This window comes from Copadichromis virginalis, linkage group LG6 (genome assembly GCF_057382275.1).
Source record: "Copadichromis virginalis isolate Kocher_CV1m ecotype Utaka linkage group LG6, C_Virginalis_male_GT1.1, whole genome shotgun sequence".
NCBI classification, from domain to species: Eukaryota; Metazoa; Chordata; class Actinopteri; order Cichliformes; family Cichlidae; genus Copadichromis; species Copadichromis virginalis.
In genome coordinates, this window is record NC_140623.1 from 33,334,222 (window position 1) to 33,352,481 (window position 18,260).

The following is an 18,260-nucleotide window of genomic DNA, read 5'->3' on the forward strand; positions in this document are numbered from 1 at the left end:
TTCTCTTTTTTCTCTCTCAACAGGTGATCCAGGAGATTTTTTCTCGTCTTTCTCTTTTTAAGTGCCCTTTCTCACTGTCCCCCTTCCCTTCTGTTTTTCTTTTCCTTCATCTTTCTTTCTCCCTTTCCTATCCCTCACTCATGTCTGTCCCGTCTGTAACAACTGAAAATAAAATCAAATAAATAATAACAACAAAGGTTGATCAAATGGACCAATACGGCAAGGCCGTGATGATCCATTTGGCAAAGTAAATCCATTGGGTATCCTTGCTGGTCTTCAGACAACAATTCTGACGGCTAAAGAACCAAATGGGACAGGCAAAAAAAAAAAAAAAGAATAACTTGATATTTCTGACAGTACAATACTAATTATTTACCTACTGACAAACATTTCAAGTTCAACTAAATGAAAAAACAATTTGTGGTAACCTGAATATGATTAACAATAATTAACAACACTTTTTGTAATGATGTTAAAATAAGCCCAACTTTAATTTTCAAATGCAAAAAAGCTTAACAGCCAACATACTGGACACTGTTCTCTTGAACAACAAACAATTACATTGCCATCACTGTTATAATCTTACAATGAAACAAAGTCTCAGATTGAATTATTCTGAAAATAAGTTTAGGCCTACCACAAGTGTGTTTTGTACTTACTTATATAATGAAAATAAAACATATTTATTGTTCTGTCACAAATGCAGTCTAATTTAAACACCGCATTTGTTTTTCATTCCAACACAGGAGCTGGAATGTTGTATTATTTTAAGGATGCCTTGTTTCCAGTCCAGGCATTACTGCCTGAATGACTGTCATGGATCGAGGTGATGCAAATGTAAGTGCAGAAGAAAGTCTTTAACTTCCCTTAGGTACAGTGGCAGTGGATGTGGGTTGGAGATGCAATGAGCTTGAACCTGCAGGCGGCCATCTTTACAAGTACGAATTTTGCAAAAAAGTGCCCCTCTGTCAGCCAAACACATCTGTTCTCTGATTGGATTGTTACATTTGTGATTGACATGACATTGACCAATCAGATAAAAGGAAGAAAAATAGGGTCAAAATTCGTACTTGTGACTTGCAGGGTTTTTTTTTTGGCTAAGTCCACAAACAAATCTTTTTTACACACACACAAATTCTTTTTACACATACAAATCCTGATTTACAAATACAAAATTTTGAGCCCATACACAGGTAACTCCTGGCATATCGTTTTCAACCCCCCTGTGGTCTTTTGCCATTCAGGTTAAACATGATATATATAGTTAGTTAGTCGTGGCTATGGATTGAAAATACCCCCCAAACCCCACCCCTAACAGCTGCACCTCCTGAAAAATTTTGCCTGGCTCTTATCTCACTTTTTTTTATTTCAAACAATCAACAGAAAATTTCGCAGACATATTTTTATATAAGGTTTTTAAGGCTGTGGTGTTCATTTTCAAGTAACATGAGCCCAGCGGCAGAGGGAGTGTTCGCCCAGGGCGCCAAACAGGCTAGGACCACCACTGGACTCACCTTCACTGCATCTACAATCATGCCTCACTGGCTTAAAACCTGTGCGCTGCTTGTGCTGTTGTTGTTTTTGGTGTTGATGTGTACAGCTGGCAGCAGGAGGGCTTTGAATGTAGGCTACTGTTACAGCAACCGGGTGATCACTGTAAGGGTGGACAGCACGCAGCTTGGTCGAGGTTGAGGTGCGCGGGGGTCCTGCCTGAGGGCAGCATGCTGTCCGCTTCGGCACGCAGGCTGCATGGTCCTGCGATCTTTTTTTCTTTGGTAATCTGAAGTGCACGCAAACCAGTAAACAAATTAAAACAAATACTGTTGATAAACTATAATATAAAAATTACAATAAAAATTCTCAACAACAAAAACAATTGGTAAAAATATAATTAATATGTAAACAACTTAATAACCCCCAAAGTGTCTAAGCCACGTGACGTGTCAGTGCAACACCGAAACATAAGGGGGGGGGAGCAAAGCGTGCCTGCTCTCCGCTGACGCAGGAGCGGCGAGTCCAGCGACCTGGCTGTTTCGTTTTTGCCGAAAGCACAGCATAGCAAACAAGCAGAACTAGAAAGTAAAGAATTGATCTAACCAGGCTAGTATCGATCCGATACCGATCCCGACTTGGGATCCATACTATCGATATTTGGATCGATCCGCCCACCACTACCTCCCGCACTGAGAAGCAAAATTTCCAGCTTACTTAGTTTTTCTAAGTTAAGACAACACAAATAAATTGAGTTGATCAGCGGTTTTGCATAAAAAGTACCGGTAACTTACTTAAATTTACTTCTAATAATAAATTGATTAAAAAATGAGTTCAGCCTACTTAATATTTTTAATTAAACACAATATTAGGTTTTACAGTGTATGGAGTATATACTGTCGAATATTCTTTTCTTTTCTGTTTTTTAACAACTCATGTTATTGTTCTGTCTCATTTGAATCAAAATATACACCAGTATGTAAAGGTAATCAGACAAGATTAAATTGTCTGTATGTAATCAATTATTGTAAATGTAAATGCTATCAGGAAATGATCAGACAAGAGAGGGTTTTCAGGAAACACTGTTAAATGTTCAGTTTCTATGCCATATTTTAAAACAAGATCTAGAGTGCGATTAAAGTGGTGGGTGGGTTCTTTTACATTTCAAGAGAAGCCAATTGAGTCTAACAACTATGGAAGACCATTTCCGCCACAAAAAAAAAAATCCATAGCTTGAAATTTCGAGTTATCTTTCTCAAAAATCCAACTTATTAACTGGACATTTTGAGAAAAGTAACCCGAATTTTTAAGTTAGCTCTGCCAATCAGTAATCTACGTGAATGATGCAATTTTCTTGTTACCCGGAAGGATATGCCGCAGAGGAATGCACACTCAAAACCGGATTGCAACAAACTGGAGCTTTCGAGAGTACATTTGCTGATAGTAACGGCATGTGATTCAGCTAATAACACAAGGATTTCATCATTGGTGAAGCCACGCTGAAAATACTCAGCAATTTGTGGATTCATGACTGGCTGTAATACTGATAGCTTAGCATTTGTAGCTGAGGGCTTCAGCTTCCGGGTAGCAAGGAAATTACATCATTAACGTAGATTACTGATTGGCAGCGCTAACTCAAAATTTCGAGTTACTTTTCTCAAAATTCTGAATTAATTTCAAGTTAACAAAATTTATTAATTTAAAAATTTTTGAATTAATAAGTCGAAACTCAAAATTACGAGATATGGATACTTTTTTTTTTAGTGGCAGAAACGGGCGTTCATAAATAACAGATTAAATGCTGTGTTGAGGCTGTCATTTTTAGCATCTACATGGATGTTAAAATCACCCACAATAATTATTTTATCTGAGCTGAGCACTAAATCAGATAAAAGTCTGAGAAATCCGACAGAGACTCTGTGTAAGGCCCAGGTGGATGATAGATGATCACAAATAATCAGAATCAGAAATACTTTATTAATCCCGAAGGAAATTATAGGTTACAGCAGGCAGCACGCTAATGGCGCATGCGCACTTACAAAGGAACCCTCCGACCAAACTTTATACAAACATCACATTGGGAAGACATGTCAGAGAGGTAGGCTGATAGGAAAAAACAATGAAAATACATAACATGAGGTGAGAGGAGGAGAAAAAAACTCCACTCAGACTGAGCTCCTAATGGGAGAACAGTTTGAGAACAGAAAAAAAACACCCCAGCACAAAAAGCACATGTCTGTCAATACACCATAGACCGCATGAAATGATGGTGGTTTTTCCTTTAGTGCGAACAACTGCATGTGAATTTCACAGCCTCTCTAGCAGTCTGACACTGGTCTCTCAATCTCCCATTGGAGAGCCGTGAGCTTCTCCAGGATGTTATCAATCTTGCTCTCAAAGAGCAAATTCTGAGAACTCACAACCACCGTGAGCTTCTCCAAGATGTTATCCAATTTTCGCTCAGAGGTCTTATTAGTCTGCGTGTTCACAGCAGCCTCAAGCTTCTCCAAGATCTTATCCGTGCTGCGTTCAATGAGCCCATTTTGAGAAGTCACGACTGTTAGAGTGAATTCTTAAATGTTTGTCATTTTTATGTTTACCATTTGTACATTGTTTTAACTCTGATGAAAGAAATTCCACTGTCCTTCCCCCCAGATTCTCGAGGTTCTAGGTGGGGGGCTGTAGTCTTTTTTCACAGACACATCCTTGTGCTTTTGATGTAAGCTTCCTGCGTTTACGACCCTGAAAAGGAGGTCTGACACACACACACACACACACACACACACACACACACACACACACACACACATAGATTGCGAGAGAGATATATATTAATCAATCAAATAGTCCAAGCATTTATAAAACTCAAGGCAGCACATTAATCATACTGCAGACTATATTCTACACACAGGATCTAATTAGACTACAATTGCCAAATTATGGAAGTGTATAAGTTATGCATGATTGATTATATAGTAAAATTAATCAATGTAGCACATACTAAACTTCATAATATACACTAATAATAATAATAATAATGTGGCCAGCTGAGTATTCTTAACAGCAAAGCACCCATGCAAAAGTTAAACTTGCTGTTCTACAAAAAAATTAGATAGGGGGAGATCTTTATTGGACACTTCAGCTATACTACACTGTGCTTCAGATGGTCAATGACTACATGTCTGAACTGAGTCATGGTTCTAAATTCTTTCCATCAACAATAACTGTCAGTGAATTTATACTGCAGCATCAACAAGAACAGTTAAGCGAACAGATAAGAGTCACATAAACTTAAACAAAAAACAATGAGCATCTTAAACAGAAACACATATTCGAAAAGCATGATGGGAGATAACTAGCCACTCCCACATGCCACAATAATGATAATAATAATCACAGTAATAATAATAATACTCACCTAACAATTTCACCAAGCTGGAAATCTCCAGAATGAATACCTGATTTTAGAGCGACTATATCAAGTGGTAAAACAATGCCTTCAGGTGTCTGGAAAAAAAATAAACCACTATTAACAGTGCAATGCTAGTGCACTAGTATTGCTAGTGGTGGTTTTGGACAGTGTATTAGTTTCCAAACTAATATGTAAATGACAATATAAAAAAATTCAAGACAAAGTTGATGTATTTTGGTTGTTTTGTTTCTTTGCAAATAAAATATTTGTTTTCCTTGCATAATGTCACTTTCAATTCTGAGCCCATGAAGAATAAAACACAATACCACAAACTCAATGGCAATGGAAGGATCAGATTGGGCTGCTTCATCCCTCTCTACAGGCTCCATCTGGGGTGTCAGTGCAAACATCCTGAAACGAACTGAAGGGAAGAGAAGATGTTATTTTTGCTGCTCGAGCAGTGATGTATACATGTTGGGAGGAATATTTAATCAAGAAGTTCAGTTTAGTAATTTCATTTAAGGTCATTCATTTAAAATGTGTCTTAGTCAAACTGAGGGAAATATGTGATTTTTTTCCTTTCAAATCTTCACTGAAAATAATTATCAAACCTTTTTCCAAGGGACTGCATGGACTACACAAAGCAGCTTTCTAATTTGTGTAAGGTGATGCCATAGCCACATAATTACTGTAACAAGCAGTTTTTTGTCTCAAACTCAAAACTAAATTATTGTAGCAGCACCATGTTTCATTAAGTTTATTGAATGGTCCTGAAAAAAATATTGAATCTGTATTAAATAAAATAAAGGTAGAACTATGGAAGCATGGAACACACAACACGGGAGCTCTAGTTTTCCATTCCAGCTTTATTCACCTCCATACATCAACTGAGCACATCGCACCCAAACACAACAAAAACCCCTCCTCTAAGCTTGGGTTTGAGTGGAGCCCTCTAGTGGGTCACCACAGAACTACCCTTGTGTGTGCTGTTTCTCAGTCATGAGGTAGCGGTAGACTCACCTTTGCTGTTTGGTGTATAAAGGGTCTTGTCTGTCTGAATGAAGATGTAACCAGACTGGAAGGAAACCATGACGACTTTCTCCAGGAGGCGGTCGGGGAACTGAGCCTGTAGGTACACGTACTGCTTCGCGTTGGGATCTTTACTGAAGTCTCCTGCAGGGATCTGAAACCAGTATGAAAAGTCTATAAAGACTTGGATGGCATATTCAATGATAATTGAATATTTAATGAAATAGAAATAACAACAATATTATCATACAGTAAACAAATAATTCAACTTACCGTTACTTTCCCAAGCTGCTGAAAGTCATTTGCATTGTTGAGGGTCACAGATGTTGTTGCCAGCCTTTTAGTTTTGGTTGGATGGTTCATCACATTGATTTCAACCCTAACGTCTCCTCCAGTGCAGTCTTGACACTCCACAAAGATGTTTTCTGCAGTTCCCACCCGCAACAAGTTTGGGGCAGACATCACTTGCCTGCAGAGTGGTGGTAACATAGAAAGATGTTAATGATTTTAGTCTCTGTGTAGATAAACACATGCTGTTACTGACTAAAGAATAAATTATTTATTTATTATGTTATATGTTCATTTTAGACACTACACAGCAAATTCAAAAGTGTTAAATGTTTTGGTATTAATAGTCTTCTTGCAAAAGTAGAGTTAATTTTACTCTAAGCAGAGTCACATTCTTTTAATGTAACTCTGAGGTGTAAAATGATAGTAGTTAAAATCGAGTGTTAAAAATGAGTGTTTCTCTGTCAAATCTGGAGGTGTTACAATGGAAACATTAACTCTTGACCTCTTAACTCTGAACTCCTAGAGGGGCTATGACACCATCATCATCATCATCATCATCATCATTGTTTATTTGTATAGCACTTTAAGAACACACCAGGCAGACCAAAGTGCTGAACAACACAGATCAAAACAACAACCAAATTAAAAATACCATAAAATCATTACAAACAATAAAATAAATAAGAAGGTGTCAGTTTCCTACAGAGTTAAAAGCCAGGGAATAAAAATAGGTTTTCAATCTGGACTTAAAGACCTGCACTGATGACGCTTGTCTAATTTGGAGGGGAAGGTTATTCCAGAGCATCGGAGCCGCAATTGAAAAGGCACGGTCTCCTCTGCATTTCAGCCGCGACTTAGGGACCGACAGCAGCAGCTGCTCAGCTGAACGGAGCGAGCGAGGAGGAACATGTGGCTTCAGCAAGTCAGATAAGTACACAGGCGCCAGACCATTTAAAGATTTAAAAACCAATAAAAGGACCTTAAAACGAACCCTAAAATCAATGGGAAGCCAATGCAAGGAAGCCAGAACCGGAGTGATGTGATCGAATTTCCTACTACCGGTTAAAAATCGCGCCGCCGCGTTTTGCACTAACTGCAGGCGTGACAAGGTGCCCGACCCGACCCCTATTAAAAGGGAATTACAATAGTCCAGACGTGAGGTGATAAAAGCATGAATAAGAGTTTCCAAATTGGGTTTGGAAAGGAAAGGCTTAACCTTCGACAGGCGTCTGAGGTGATAAAAAGCTGATTTTACCACCCCACTTACATGACCTTCAAAAGTAAGCGCAGAATCAAGTTTAACACCAAGATTAGTGACTGAACTTTTCAGATGAGAGGTCAAATCACCAAAATCACCAATAGAGTGAATTCACAGACTCCGCCCCCAGCACGGCTCCAATCGAAGCTGAAGTGAAGCCGTTTCAGAACATTTTGCTCTACATATTTGAGTTGTTTGCCATGCTTGGTAAGTCATTTTTTCAAAGATTGTTTCAATTATTATTATGAGCTTTTACTTCTGTGGCTCTTTGGAGTTGAGACAAAGCTGCGTGAAAGGCATTAGCCATGTTGCTCGGTGATAGCATAATATTCTGTTTTAGCTAGCTGAAAGGTATTGTTTGCAGGCAAATACCACAGCCTTGAAAAAAGCTTGCATGTGAATTTTCAGTCAAACTTTTGGTCAAATACACCTAAAACAATGTCTAGAATGTGAAATGTTGGTATAATGGTGCTACTTGAAGCCTGAAACCGATCGCCCATAAAAAAATAAAAAAAATAAAAAAAATAAAAATAAAAATAAAAAAAATAAAAAAAACACGAGCAAACAGCAGTAGCTGACGTCCTGACTGGATTCTACGTTAGCATAGATCCCTCCAGAGTTTTGTGCACACGGTTTAGGTAAAAATGAAAAAGGTTGAGGTTTTACATTTAGTTCAGTATTACCTGTTGCCTGTGTCCTTGTCTTTTGGGAAAATACTTTACACAAGTAATGGCTCAAAGAGGATTCCTTTTTTTTTTTTTTTTTTTTTTTTACTGTGCTGCAATTGTTTACTGGATTATTTGTGCCATTAATTAGTGTCAACTAATTTTTATTTGATCTCCGCACAGGATATGCTTGTGAAGATGGAATATGGGGGAGAGTAGAAGTGCGCTGAAGTTCCACAAAGGGATGAATGAAGGACATGCATATTGTATTGAAGAAATAAGTGATGAGAATGCTGTTATTTGCATTTACCATGTCAGACCTTTTGAGAAACAAAATTCTAATGAAAGTGAGAACATGTATACTGTTACATCTTTCAGAAAATGTTTTGAAATTGTGGTGCACAGTTCAGAATAAATGTTTTTCAAAAACCATTGCATCTTTTTAGTAAATGTTTATTTCCAAAAGAAATTTCTAGAAGTTCAGAACAGTAAAATTCCTGCTTTTTAGAATGAATTAGAAGATAACTCTTACGTAGTTAAACTAAAATACTCTTTGAGAGTTAATATATAAACTCTTAACACCAAGTGTTAAATTATCAACTCCAGACAGATTTGGTGTTTAACACTAAATCAGAGTTAACGTACCAACTCTCCAAAAAGAGTTAAATTAACACTCTCTGGTGTGGACCCATATAGACACTTTAATAGTGTTGAAATCAAATCCGACAGTGTTAATTTGGACATGCTGGATTTGCTGTGTATGAAAAACATATTAATAATTGCTGAAATAATTTTTAATTAAAAATTAAAGATGAATTATTATTTTTATCTATTTCTTTATTGTATAAAGGTTTTATGGACAAATACTTTCAAAAAAAGTATTTACCGGCTGTTTTCCCATGTGACTCTTCTTGATTATGTGATCTATTGATTATCTTGAATAAAGTCCAAAACTAAATCAATACATCTTTTCATCATGCTTCTGGAGTCTATTTGCTTTGTCTGGCGTAATGCACCACTGTGCAAACTCTGGACAAAGTTTAGGACAACTTCTTGTCATCACTTTAAATACCAGATTACCTTGACTTATGTTACATAAGCTGCAGACCTGGCTGCAGCTTCTCATTACACAAAATAACAAATAAAATTAAGTTAGCAATAAAGTTAGTTGGACTGTGGTTTCATTAATAATATTTTTTTTCCATAAGTTTTTCCTCATTCCTTTTCCTTCAAATACCACCCATGCCTTCTTGCTTAAAAAAGAATGTGAAACTATGCAAAATAAAATAATATATTCATGCAAAAATTCAATTCGATTCAATTCAATTCAATGCAATTAAACCTTCTGCACACATCCAAGATAATAACATTGGCTTTGTTTTGCATGAATTAATTCAACCTCACTGGGAATGTGTAAAAGTACAGCAGGTCTACTTACAATGGAGCTCCATCAGCCACAGAAGTGAGAGAAACAAAGGCCAGAGAGGCCAGCAGCAGCAGAGTCCTCCTCATTATCCCGACCCTTTTCTGCTGCTAAAGTAAACCGTGGCCGTGCAGCATCCTTCACTGTAAAAAGAATAACCCTATTCAAATTAAAAAAAATGATGTCCAGTTGTCACATCCAAAATATTTGGCTTTATAGAATCCAAATTGAGTCACTTGATATGACCTGATACTTTTATGTTGATATAAACAATATTACTAGACTTGACTGAAACGTTAAATTTTGCATTGATCCAAATTGATTTTTTTACATAGAACCATATTTTAATTATTGAACCAAGCTAATATATTGAAATTTAACCAACCTAATGTATTCACATCGAACCAAATTAACATGAACTAATATGTTTGTGTTGAAGCCAGGTAATTGATTTACATATATTCAAACTATATTTTTTACATTTCATTTTATTTCAGTTCAAAAATGCTCTGCATTTCCTATAAAAAACAAGACAGTTGGCCAACCAATTATTTCAAAATTATTTATTGTTCCAAACCATTTTAACTATAATCAATAGAGAGGATTAGTAATATACAGATTTAGTGCTACGGCAGAAATGATTAGAGAAATGTTTGTTTTATAAAACCTGCAATCTTTTGAAAACCAGTATAAAACCTGCAACCTGTCTAAAACTGGCATAAAACCATTATAAAAACTCTTTTTAAACCAATTTGCAAGTACTCAAAAATGTTTATATGTGCACTGTGCCTGTACAATGTAAAAAAAAAAAAAATCTACACATGTATCAATGAAATCAACTTAAATCTCCCTTTCAAATGGGTGTTCTTATAAATTTTGAATGTAGAATACCACTGCAGGCCAACCAAGCAAAATAACCAAGCACACATGCACATGCATGTGCACATACACATGCACACATGCATGCAAACACACTACTGTGCAGTGTTAAGTTCACAATTAAGTTTGCGAATCTTAGAGGTCATCTTGTTAAAGTCAAACTCCATCATAATCTTTTGAAGAGCCTCAAAGGTGAACCTGAATCCTCGTGGATATTCCATATTAAGAGCATAACAGAGTCCAAAGACCATTGCCACTCCAGCTGCCACAGAAGGCAACTCATTCAGGACTTCCACACCATCAATGATTATCCCGATGTCTCGAGGCTGATGTAGGAGGCTTGAGTTGTCCCTGAAGACGAAGAGTGCCATGGTGGTACTCTGCAGCTCTTCCTCAGCTTCATCTTTCTGGGATATCTTGAGGTAAAATATGGAACAAAATGTACAAGTGAAGAACTGAAGTCTGGCACACCTGATAAATCTTTGACCATAATAAACTACTATTTTGATAGTTGTTTGGTCACAGACTATTAGAACAATTATTTGACTAATCAGATTGTGAATTGCATAATCATTAAATTAAATCAATGGTGGAACAAAGCCCAAGAAAAAAAAAAGAAAACAATACAGAACCCTAAGATATTAACTTGATGAGTTGATTAATCGTTGCTGTCCTACATTAATCACTGCATTTAATAGCAGAGTTGTCAAATTTACATCAAGAGACTGCATCTCATGTAGAGACAGAACAGATATGGACATACCATGTATTCTTTTATCAAGTCCTCAACACATCAGCAAGGTGAATGAGAGGATAATGAGGGAGAGTCTAGATTATTATGAAATGTTTAAAAAGGATGTGCAGTGTAAATGCAAAATGATACCTGTTCAGATTAAATGAAAATGTATGCTTCAGCCATGGAATGGATGGAGCGATCTGTGGTTCTGAAAGCATACAGAAAAAAAAGAATAATGTTACTTCTCTATAAAACACATTACATAGAAAAACCAAGAAATACGTAACATGACATACCAAACAGTCTACAGACCAGCCATTAGCGACTAAGTTTGGCATAGGGTCAATTTTTTGCTGTTAAAATTACAATTTCTTCAGAAAATGCACATTTTTCCGAGCCGCGCCTGAAAGTCAATTGAAGGAATTAGTCTTATGTCATTGATCTTATATGCTGGCATGTTATTTCTGTCTCTAAATCATGCACATTAATAATTATCTTTTGCGCTCGGTGTACACACACATAACACACAGATATTTATATGAAGAGAGACAAACGTGCGCGCACAAACACAAGCTTGTGTCTAGAAACCGCGAGCTCACCAGAAAAATTCAAACGAAGCGGAGCACGGAGTTATACTATGAATGTTATGAACTATGAACTTATGCTAGCTAGCTTTATCCACCACCGATGCATCGTGGTAACGCTAGCTAGTTAGGCAAAAAGCCGTTTTTTACCAGTATACTAACTTGTATTCCCGACTGTGATGGTCGGTTTCTGGTAACCAGTTCTAACGTTGCGCAGGATAGCTAGCTAGCTTATAGCTAGCAGCTACAATCATGCAAAAATTAGGGGTGGCTGTCGACCCAGCTTAAATGGGGTTATTTTCTGCAATTTTGGCAATACAAATTATAAAAGCTTTTGTAACACACTTGGCTTTACTTACGTTTATTTTCAGATGAAATTAATCAAAGATGTGACATGATGTTTCCAGCAGCCATGCAGAATAAAAATGGGTCCCGGTCTATTTCTGGTGGGCGTGTTCAAGTGCAAATCACTTTGACTCAAATTAAAGATATTATCTGTTCAACATGAAAAGAAATATATGTTTTGAGAGAAATCAAAGACTTTGCGTTGTGTCCTTTGTACAGATATTTAGTTTCATCCAAATCAAAAGTGGTATTTTAAAATGCAAAAAGAAAGGGTTTCACAATCAAATCAATGATTTTATTCTGTTTTGAATGGCACTTATTAGATTGAATGAATGACTGCATGTTAGACTTTTTTCAGTGTTCTTTTATTCACTAACCTCCCTCCTAGTGCACTCCCACAAAATGTCTATTCATCCTCTTTCCAATCACACGTACACACAATTTCCCAGCAGCAGGTTGGGAAACAGTTTAGTCCTGATAAATATTATCTCTTCTCCAAAGAAACAAGTAAACACTGGAAAATCAATAAAGGTTTTTTTTGGGGTTTTTTTGTGTATGTAAAAATTGTAAAAATTATGTAAAAATGATCAGACAAGTGGTCTGATCAAAACATATTGAGTAACTTTACATGACGTATTTGGCTGGGATTTTTGAAGTTTAAGCAGCAGGGATTTTTTTTTACAGTAAAATCCTGATGCCAATATCTTGTATTTTAGGATTTCAATGACAGGGAAAGAAAAGAAAGCAAAAGGGATCCTGCCTTTACCCTCAGAACAAACTTATTCTTCTCTGTGCCACATTAACCAAGGGCATAGAGCACTGTTAATGATCCTCCAAAATGCTTATCAATTAAAGGTGGTGGCATTTATATAATGGTCAGTTGATACTACGCTGTAAAATCTAATTAGTTCACAGAACTCAAAAAACTATGCAAACTAATGATGGTAAATTTGATTCTTTTTACTGAATCGAGTTTTAATGAGTCACTCACCAAAGTGAATCGAGTTTTTTGAGTCATTTGATTCACTGAGTCAGTCGACCAGAGAGTGCAAAAAATGTACATTTTCACTCGAACTTAATTTGTTTCTCTTTTCATGTAAATCCTACTGCTAAGATGAATGATTCTAAAAGAAAACAACTATTTTATAGAGCAAAAAAGAGCAAAAACATTTCTAAAATTAAGCAATTTCCTATCAAAATTGCTTAATAAACATTTATTTATTTTTATTTTATTTTAATATATTTAAATTTTTTATTTTATTAGTATTTTCCTTAAATGTGTTAAATATATATTTTCTCATCTAAATGTCCACTGAGCTGTGAGCCAGGGGGCGGTAATGCGCCTTAACATTGGTTGCCAACCAAGAAGAAGAAGAAGCTGTGAGCCAGGAGGGAGGGGATGAGTGAGTGAGTGATTCGTTCGCTCTATGATTCAGCACAGGAGGGAGGGGGTGAGCGAGTCCTGAGTGATTCGCTTAGGCTTACGATTCAGCACAGGAGGTAGGGGGTTAGTGAGTCCTGAGTGATTCGCTTAGGCTTACGATTCAGCACAGGAAGGAGGGGGTTAGTGAGTGAGTGATTCGTTCGCTCTATGATTCAGCACAGGAGGGAGGGGGTGAGCGAGTCCTGAGTGATTCGCTTACGATTCAGCACAGGAAGTGAGGGGGTGAGTAGCTCAAATGTGCTGTTATCATGTTAGCAGAGCGATGCTACTGTGAACCGAGGAGCTATTTTCTTGATGTGAGCTTCTACTCAGGGTTTTTTCTTCCAGTTCAGAGCAGAAATTTTTTTGTTACGATACTGGATGTTGTGTTTTTCTCACCAATTTTAATTATTGCTATTTAATTATAGTTATTTAATTATTTAATTATATTTAATAATTGGGGCGACCGTGGCTCAGGGGGGTAGGGAAGCGTATCTGTAACCGGAAGGTCGGCGGCTCGATCCCCGGGCTCTCTGTCCTGGTCGTTGTCTCCTTGGGCAAGACACTTTACCCTGCCGCCTACTGGTGTTGGCCAGAGGGGCCGATGGTGCAATATGGCAGCCTCGCTTCTGTCAGTCTGCCCCAGGGCAGCTGTGGCTACAACTGTAGCTTGCCTTCACCAGTGTGTGAATGTGAGAGTGAATGAATAGTGGCATTGTAAAGCGCTTTGGGTGCCTTGAAAAGCGCTATATAAATCCAATCCATTATTATTATTATTATTATAGCATTGCTGCTAACAGCAACAGGGATGAGTCAGTGAGTCAGTTGGGCTTGTGAATCATGATTCATGAGTCAGTAAAGTGATTCTCGAGTATTGAACGATTCGTTCATGATTCGCGCATGACTAAGGCAAACTTGGTGCCTCAAAAAAATTGAGTAAAGTTTTACTTAAGATGATTAAGCTAGGGCAACTTACCCAATTTGAGTACACTGTACAGTCTCATTAGTTCCCAGAACTCAAAAAAAATATGCAAACTCGTTGCCTCAAAAAAATTGAGTAAAGTTTCCTTAAGATGACTAAGTTAGGGCAACTTATTCATTGCAAGTATGCAGTATTAAGAATAACTTGATATTCTTGGGAGAGTCATAGGAGAGGTGGAGAATAAACTTAACCTGGGTGTCTACTGTCTTGTGCAGTCTGGGAGATGATTGAATGTTAGGGTGGGTACAGTTTCTTCTGCGGTGGGGTCGGGTGGGCTGCCCCGGGTCCTGTGGGGCTGGGTGGTCCTGGTGTTGTGTTTAGTATGTTGCTCTGCTTCTTTTGCTTGTTTTCTCTTTTTTCTCTCTCAACAGGTGATCCAGGAGATTTTTTCTCGTCTTTTTCTTTTTAAGTGCCCTTTCTCACTGTCCCCCTTCCCTTCTGTTTTTCTTTTCCTTCATCTTTCTTTCTCCCTTTCCTATCCCTCACTCATGTCTGTCCCGTCTGTAACAACTGAAAATAAAATCAAATAAATAATAACAACAAAGGTTGATCAAATGGACCAATACGGCAAGGCTGTGATGATCCATTTGGCAAAGTAAATCCATTGGGTATCCTTGCTGGTCTTCAGACAACAATTCTGACGGCTAAAGAACCAAATGGGACAGGCAAAAAAAAAAAAAAGAATAACTTGATATTTCTGACAGTACAATACTAATTATTTACCTACTGACAAACATTTCAAGTTCGACTAAATGAAAAAACAATTTGTGGTAACCTGAATATGATTAACAATAATTAACAACACTTTTTGTAATGACAACTTTTTTTTTCAAATGCAAAAACGTTTAACAGCCAACATACTGGACACTGTTCTCTTGAACAACAAACAATTACATTGCCATCACTGTTATAATCTTACAATGAAACAAAGTCTCAGATTTAATTATTCTGAAAATAAGTTTAGGCCTACCACAAGTGTGTTTTGTACTTACTTATATAATGAAAATAAAACATATTTATTGTTCTGTCACAAATGCAGTCTAATTTAAACACCGCATTTGTTTTTCATTCCAACACAGGAGCTGGAATGTTGTATTATTTTAAGGATGCCTTGTTTCCAGTCCAGGCATTACTGCCTGAATGACTGTCATGGATCGAGGTGATCGAGTGCCCCTCCGTCAGCCAAACCCATCTGTTCTCTGATTGGATTGTTACATTTGTGATTGACATGACATTGACCAATCAGATGAAAGGAAGAAAAATAGGGTCAAAATTCGTACTTGTAACTTGCTGGGTTTTTTTGGCTAAGTCCACACACAAATCTTTTTTACACATACAAATCCTGATTTACAAGTACAAAACTGATTTACAAGTACAAAATATTTATGACCACATTTTCAATAAATAAGGTGGATGCCTCATTGAATTGCTAAATCGCAATTCATTTTCATGACCTTAAGTGTTTTTTGTGATTTTTCCTTTTGTATTATTAATTACTTAAAACCCAGGACATAATTAGGAGAACTAATTTATTTATAATTAAATAAAAAAATGCTTTATTATTGTGGCGGGCCGTGGTCTGCGATGCTGCTGTAGATGAGATGGACTCACCCAGTAGCGGTTTTAGATACGGGCGACACGGGCTGTTGCCCAGGGCAGCATCGTGGTGGGGGGCGGTATCACGGGCATCGGCAAAAAAAAAAAATGCTCGTACTCATGCTGCCCCGACATCAGTTAGCGCATATTGGGAATGGCATAGGCACCGATCGGTTTTCTATTGCCCATTTCCTGGGAGTAAGGGCACCCCCTCATTTGCAAGGTGCGCCTGCTGCTTGCGGCGCAGAGAGGGGAGGGCGGGGCGGCGGGGGATTCTCTGACCGGCTGGAGCAGCATCTAATAACCAACTCGCAAAATAAAACAAAATAAAAACAAACCAACAAACACAAAAACACCAGACATTATGATACAGACTTATAATTTGCACCAATGCTTTTTCGAAATTCTATACATGAAAAATGAGCGCGAGAGCCCTCGGTGCACCTGCTTGCTGCTGAAGTCAAAGTAAACTTTATTGTCATCTCCGCTACAGTCCAGTATATAGAGAGACGAGACGACGAGGCTCCAGTTACAGCAGTGCAAGTAAACAAACAATATATATAAGAAGAGTAAGAAAATAAATCTACACTTTAGGACTAGGGGTAAAGGGATCAATAACAATTATAAAATGTAAAGAGGGAGTGTTCGCCCAGGGCGCCTGTTAAGTCTAATTGTTGAATGTTGCCATTGTGTTTCTTAAATTTGTACAGTCTTAGTTCAAGCAGTAGGATCAAAGCCATTCCTTTGATCCTGACCACCTCTCCAACCACTCTGTGCTGGGGGAGGTTTTATTGTAGATACATCCTATCTGGATGATCTGCTTCTTTTGATGTAGGCTTCCTGCGTTTACGACCAGAGATGGGCAGTAACGCGTTACAAGTAACGCGTTACTGTAATCTGATTACTTTTTTCAAGTAACGAGTAAAATAAGGGATTGTTATTGCAAAAACGGTAATTAGATTACCGTTACTTTCCCGTAGGAACGCTGCGTTACTGCGTTACTAAAACCGCGATTTTTTGCGAGAATCTCTCACGACAGTGACGTAAGCGAGTGCGCCGTTAGTGACAACAGCTGTGTGCAGATCAACAATGGATCACATATCAATTGTGGGAGAGAGTATGAGCGTGCAGCGTTTAAAGCGTGGAAGTACTGACCTTACTTTGAGTTTGATTCCATAAAAAGTGACAAAAACATTAGCGTCCATCGTGCGTGGGAAGAAAACTTTTTACAGCGAAAAAAACCCCTAAACTTCCAAGCAAGCACCGAGTGCACTATGACGTAATGGGAAATTCACAGAGAAACTCGCGGATTCTTCAACTGACCGCGGCACACCTGCACCAGGGTAAACCTCCACCTACCGCAGTCCTGCTTTACAGGTGAAAATAGAGCAACAGGACCGTTGAGTCTTTGACTTTATTTATTTTCTGTTGTGTTTTACTTGCATCTATTTGAAAGAGTGAGTGTAAACACAAAAAATATTTTATTTTATGTGCTGGAATGTGCAGAAAATTGGTTTAAATGTTAAACTAATTTATTCAAGTCAGAGAATGTTGCATACAATTACATTTTTGCTTGATGCATAAAGTTAAAAGATTAAAACTAATAAAACAAGTTTTAAAAAGAGACTTCCATTTGATTACATTTTGTATGATGGATTATGTAGAAAAAGTAGAATTGGGCTGAAAGATCTATCGCTTTATCACCTCTTCAGGTTGTAAATCGTGTTTTTAAAAAGTAACTAAGTAACTAAGTAATTAATTATTTTTGAAAATAAGTAATCAGTAAAGTAACGGGATTACTTTTTTGGGGAAGTAATTAGTAATTAGTTACTGATTACTTTTTTCAAGTAACTTGACCAACACTGTTTACGACCCTTTGATCAGCAGGAGGTCTAACACACACACACATTCTTTTTTTTTTTTTTTTTTTTTTCACCTTTTATTGTTTATTTTATTTTCACTTACTGAATACGGGACAGACTTGACTGGGGGAAAGAAGGGGAGAAAGAAAGAGGGAAAGAGAAACAGCTGGGAAGAGGGTTTTTCCCCGTCACACATACACATTCTTACAGAAGTTCACACATATACATGAAATGCTTTGTCTTAGAACCAAGGGGGCGTGGCTTTGTTCTGACGTGGTTTGTGT

General features: G+C 37.4%; 1 protein-coding gene and 2 long non-coding RNA genes across 4 annotated transcripts; 1 reads left to right on the forward strand and 2 right to left on the reverse strand.

Moving 5' to 3' along the window:
* Positions 1–473: 473 nt before the first annotated feature.
* On the reverse strand, positions 474–5,897 carry LOC146708206 (uncharacterized). The gene is made up of 3 exons (XM_085459982.1): positions 5,230–5,897; positions 4,910–4,998; positions 474–1,780 (listed from the first exon to the last, which is right to left on the reverse strand). The coding sequence occupies exons 1-3, from the start codon at positions 5,311–5,313 to the stop codon at positions 1,438–1,440; spliced, it is 516 nt and encodes a 171-aa protein (XP_085316108.1). The 5' UTR covers positions 5,314–5,897; the 3' UTR covers positions 474–1,437.
* An 897-nt stretch (positions 5,898–6,794) lies between these two features.
* On the forward strand, positions 6,795–8,578 carry LOC146708207 (uncharacterized). Its single transcript, XR_014920943.1, has 2 exons — positions 6,795–7,688; positions 8,330–8,578. It is a non-coding gene; the product is annotated as an uncharacterized LOC146708207 (long non-coding RNA).
* A 1,539-nt stretch (positions 8,579–10,117) lies between these two features.
* On the reverse strand, positions 10,118–12,561 carry LOC146708208 (uncharacterized). Of its 2 annotated transcripts, XR_014920941.1 has the most exons (3): positions 12,128–12,482; positions 11,332–11,392; positions 10,118–10,864 (listed from the first exon to the last, which is right to left on the reverse strand). It is a non-coding gene; the product is annotated as an uncharacterized LOC146708208 (long non-coding RNA). The 2 variants fall into 2 exon arrangements; XR_014920940.1 differs by having other exon boundaries at positions 11,332–12,561.
* Positions 12,562–18,260: the final 5,699 nt, after the last annotated feature.

What these genes read in the sequence shown, in the direction of transcription:
- LOC146708206 (XM_085459982.1), bottom strand. Translation starts at nt 5,313, where the DNA reads ATGTTTGCACTGACACCCCAGATGGAGCCTGTAGAGAGGGATGAAGCA. An exon ending in CCATTGCCATTGAGTTTGTG is followed by an intron (nt 4,999 to 5,229) that starts GTATTGTGTTTT and finishes TTTTTTTTCCAG; the next exon opens with ACACCTGAAGGCATTGTTTT. An exon ending in CAGCTTGGTGAAATTGTTAG is followed by an intron (nt 1,781 to 4,909) that starts GTGAGTATTATT and finishes CGTGCACTTCAG; the next exon opens with ATTACCAAAGAAAAAAAGAT.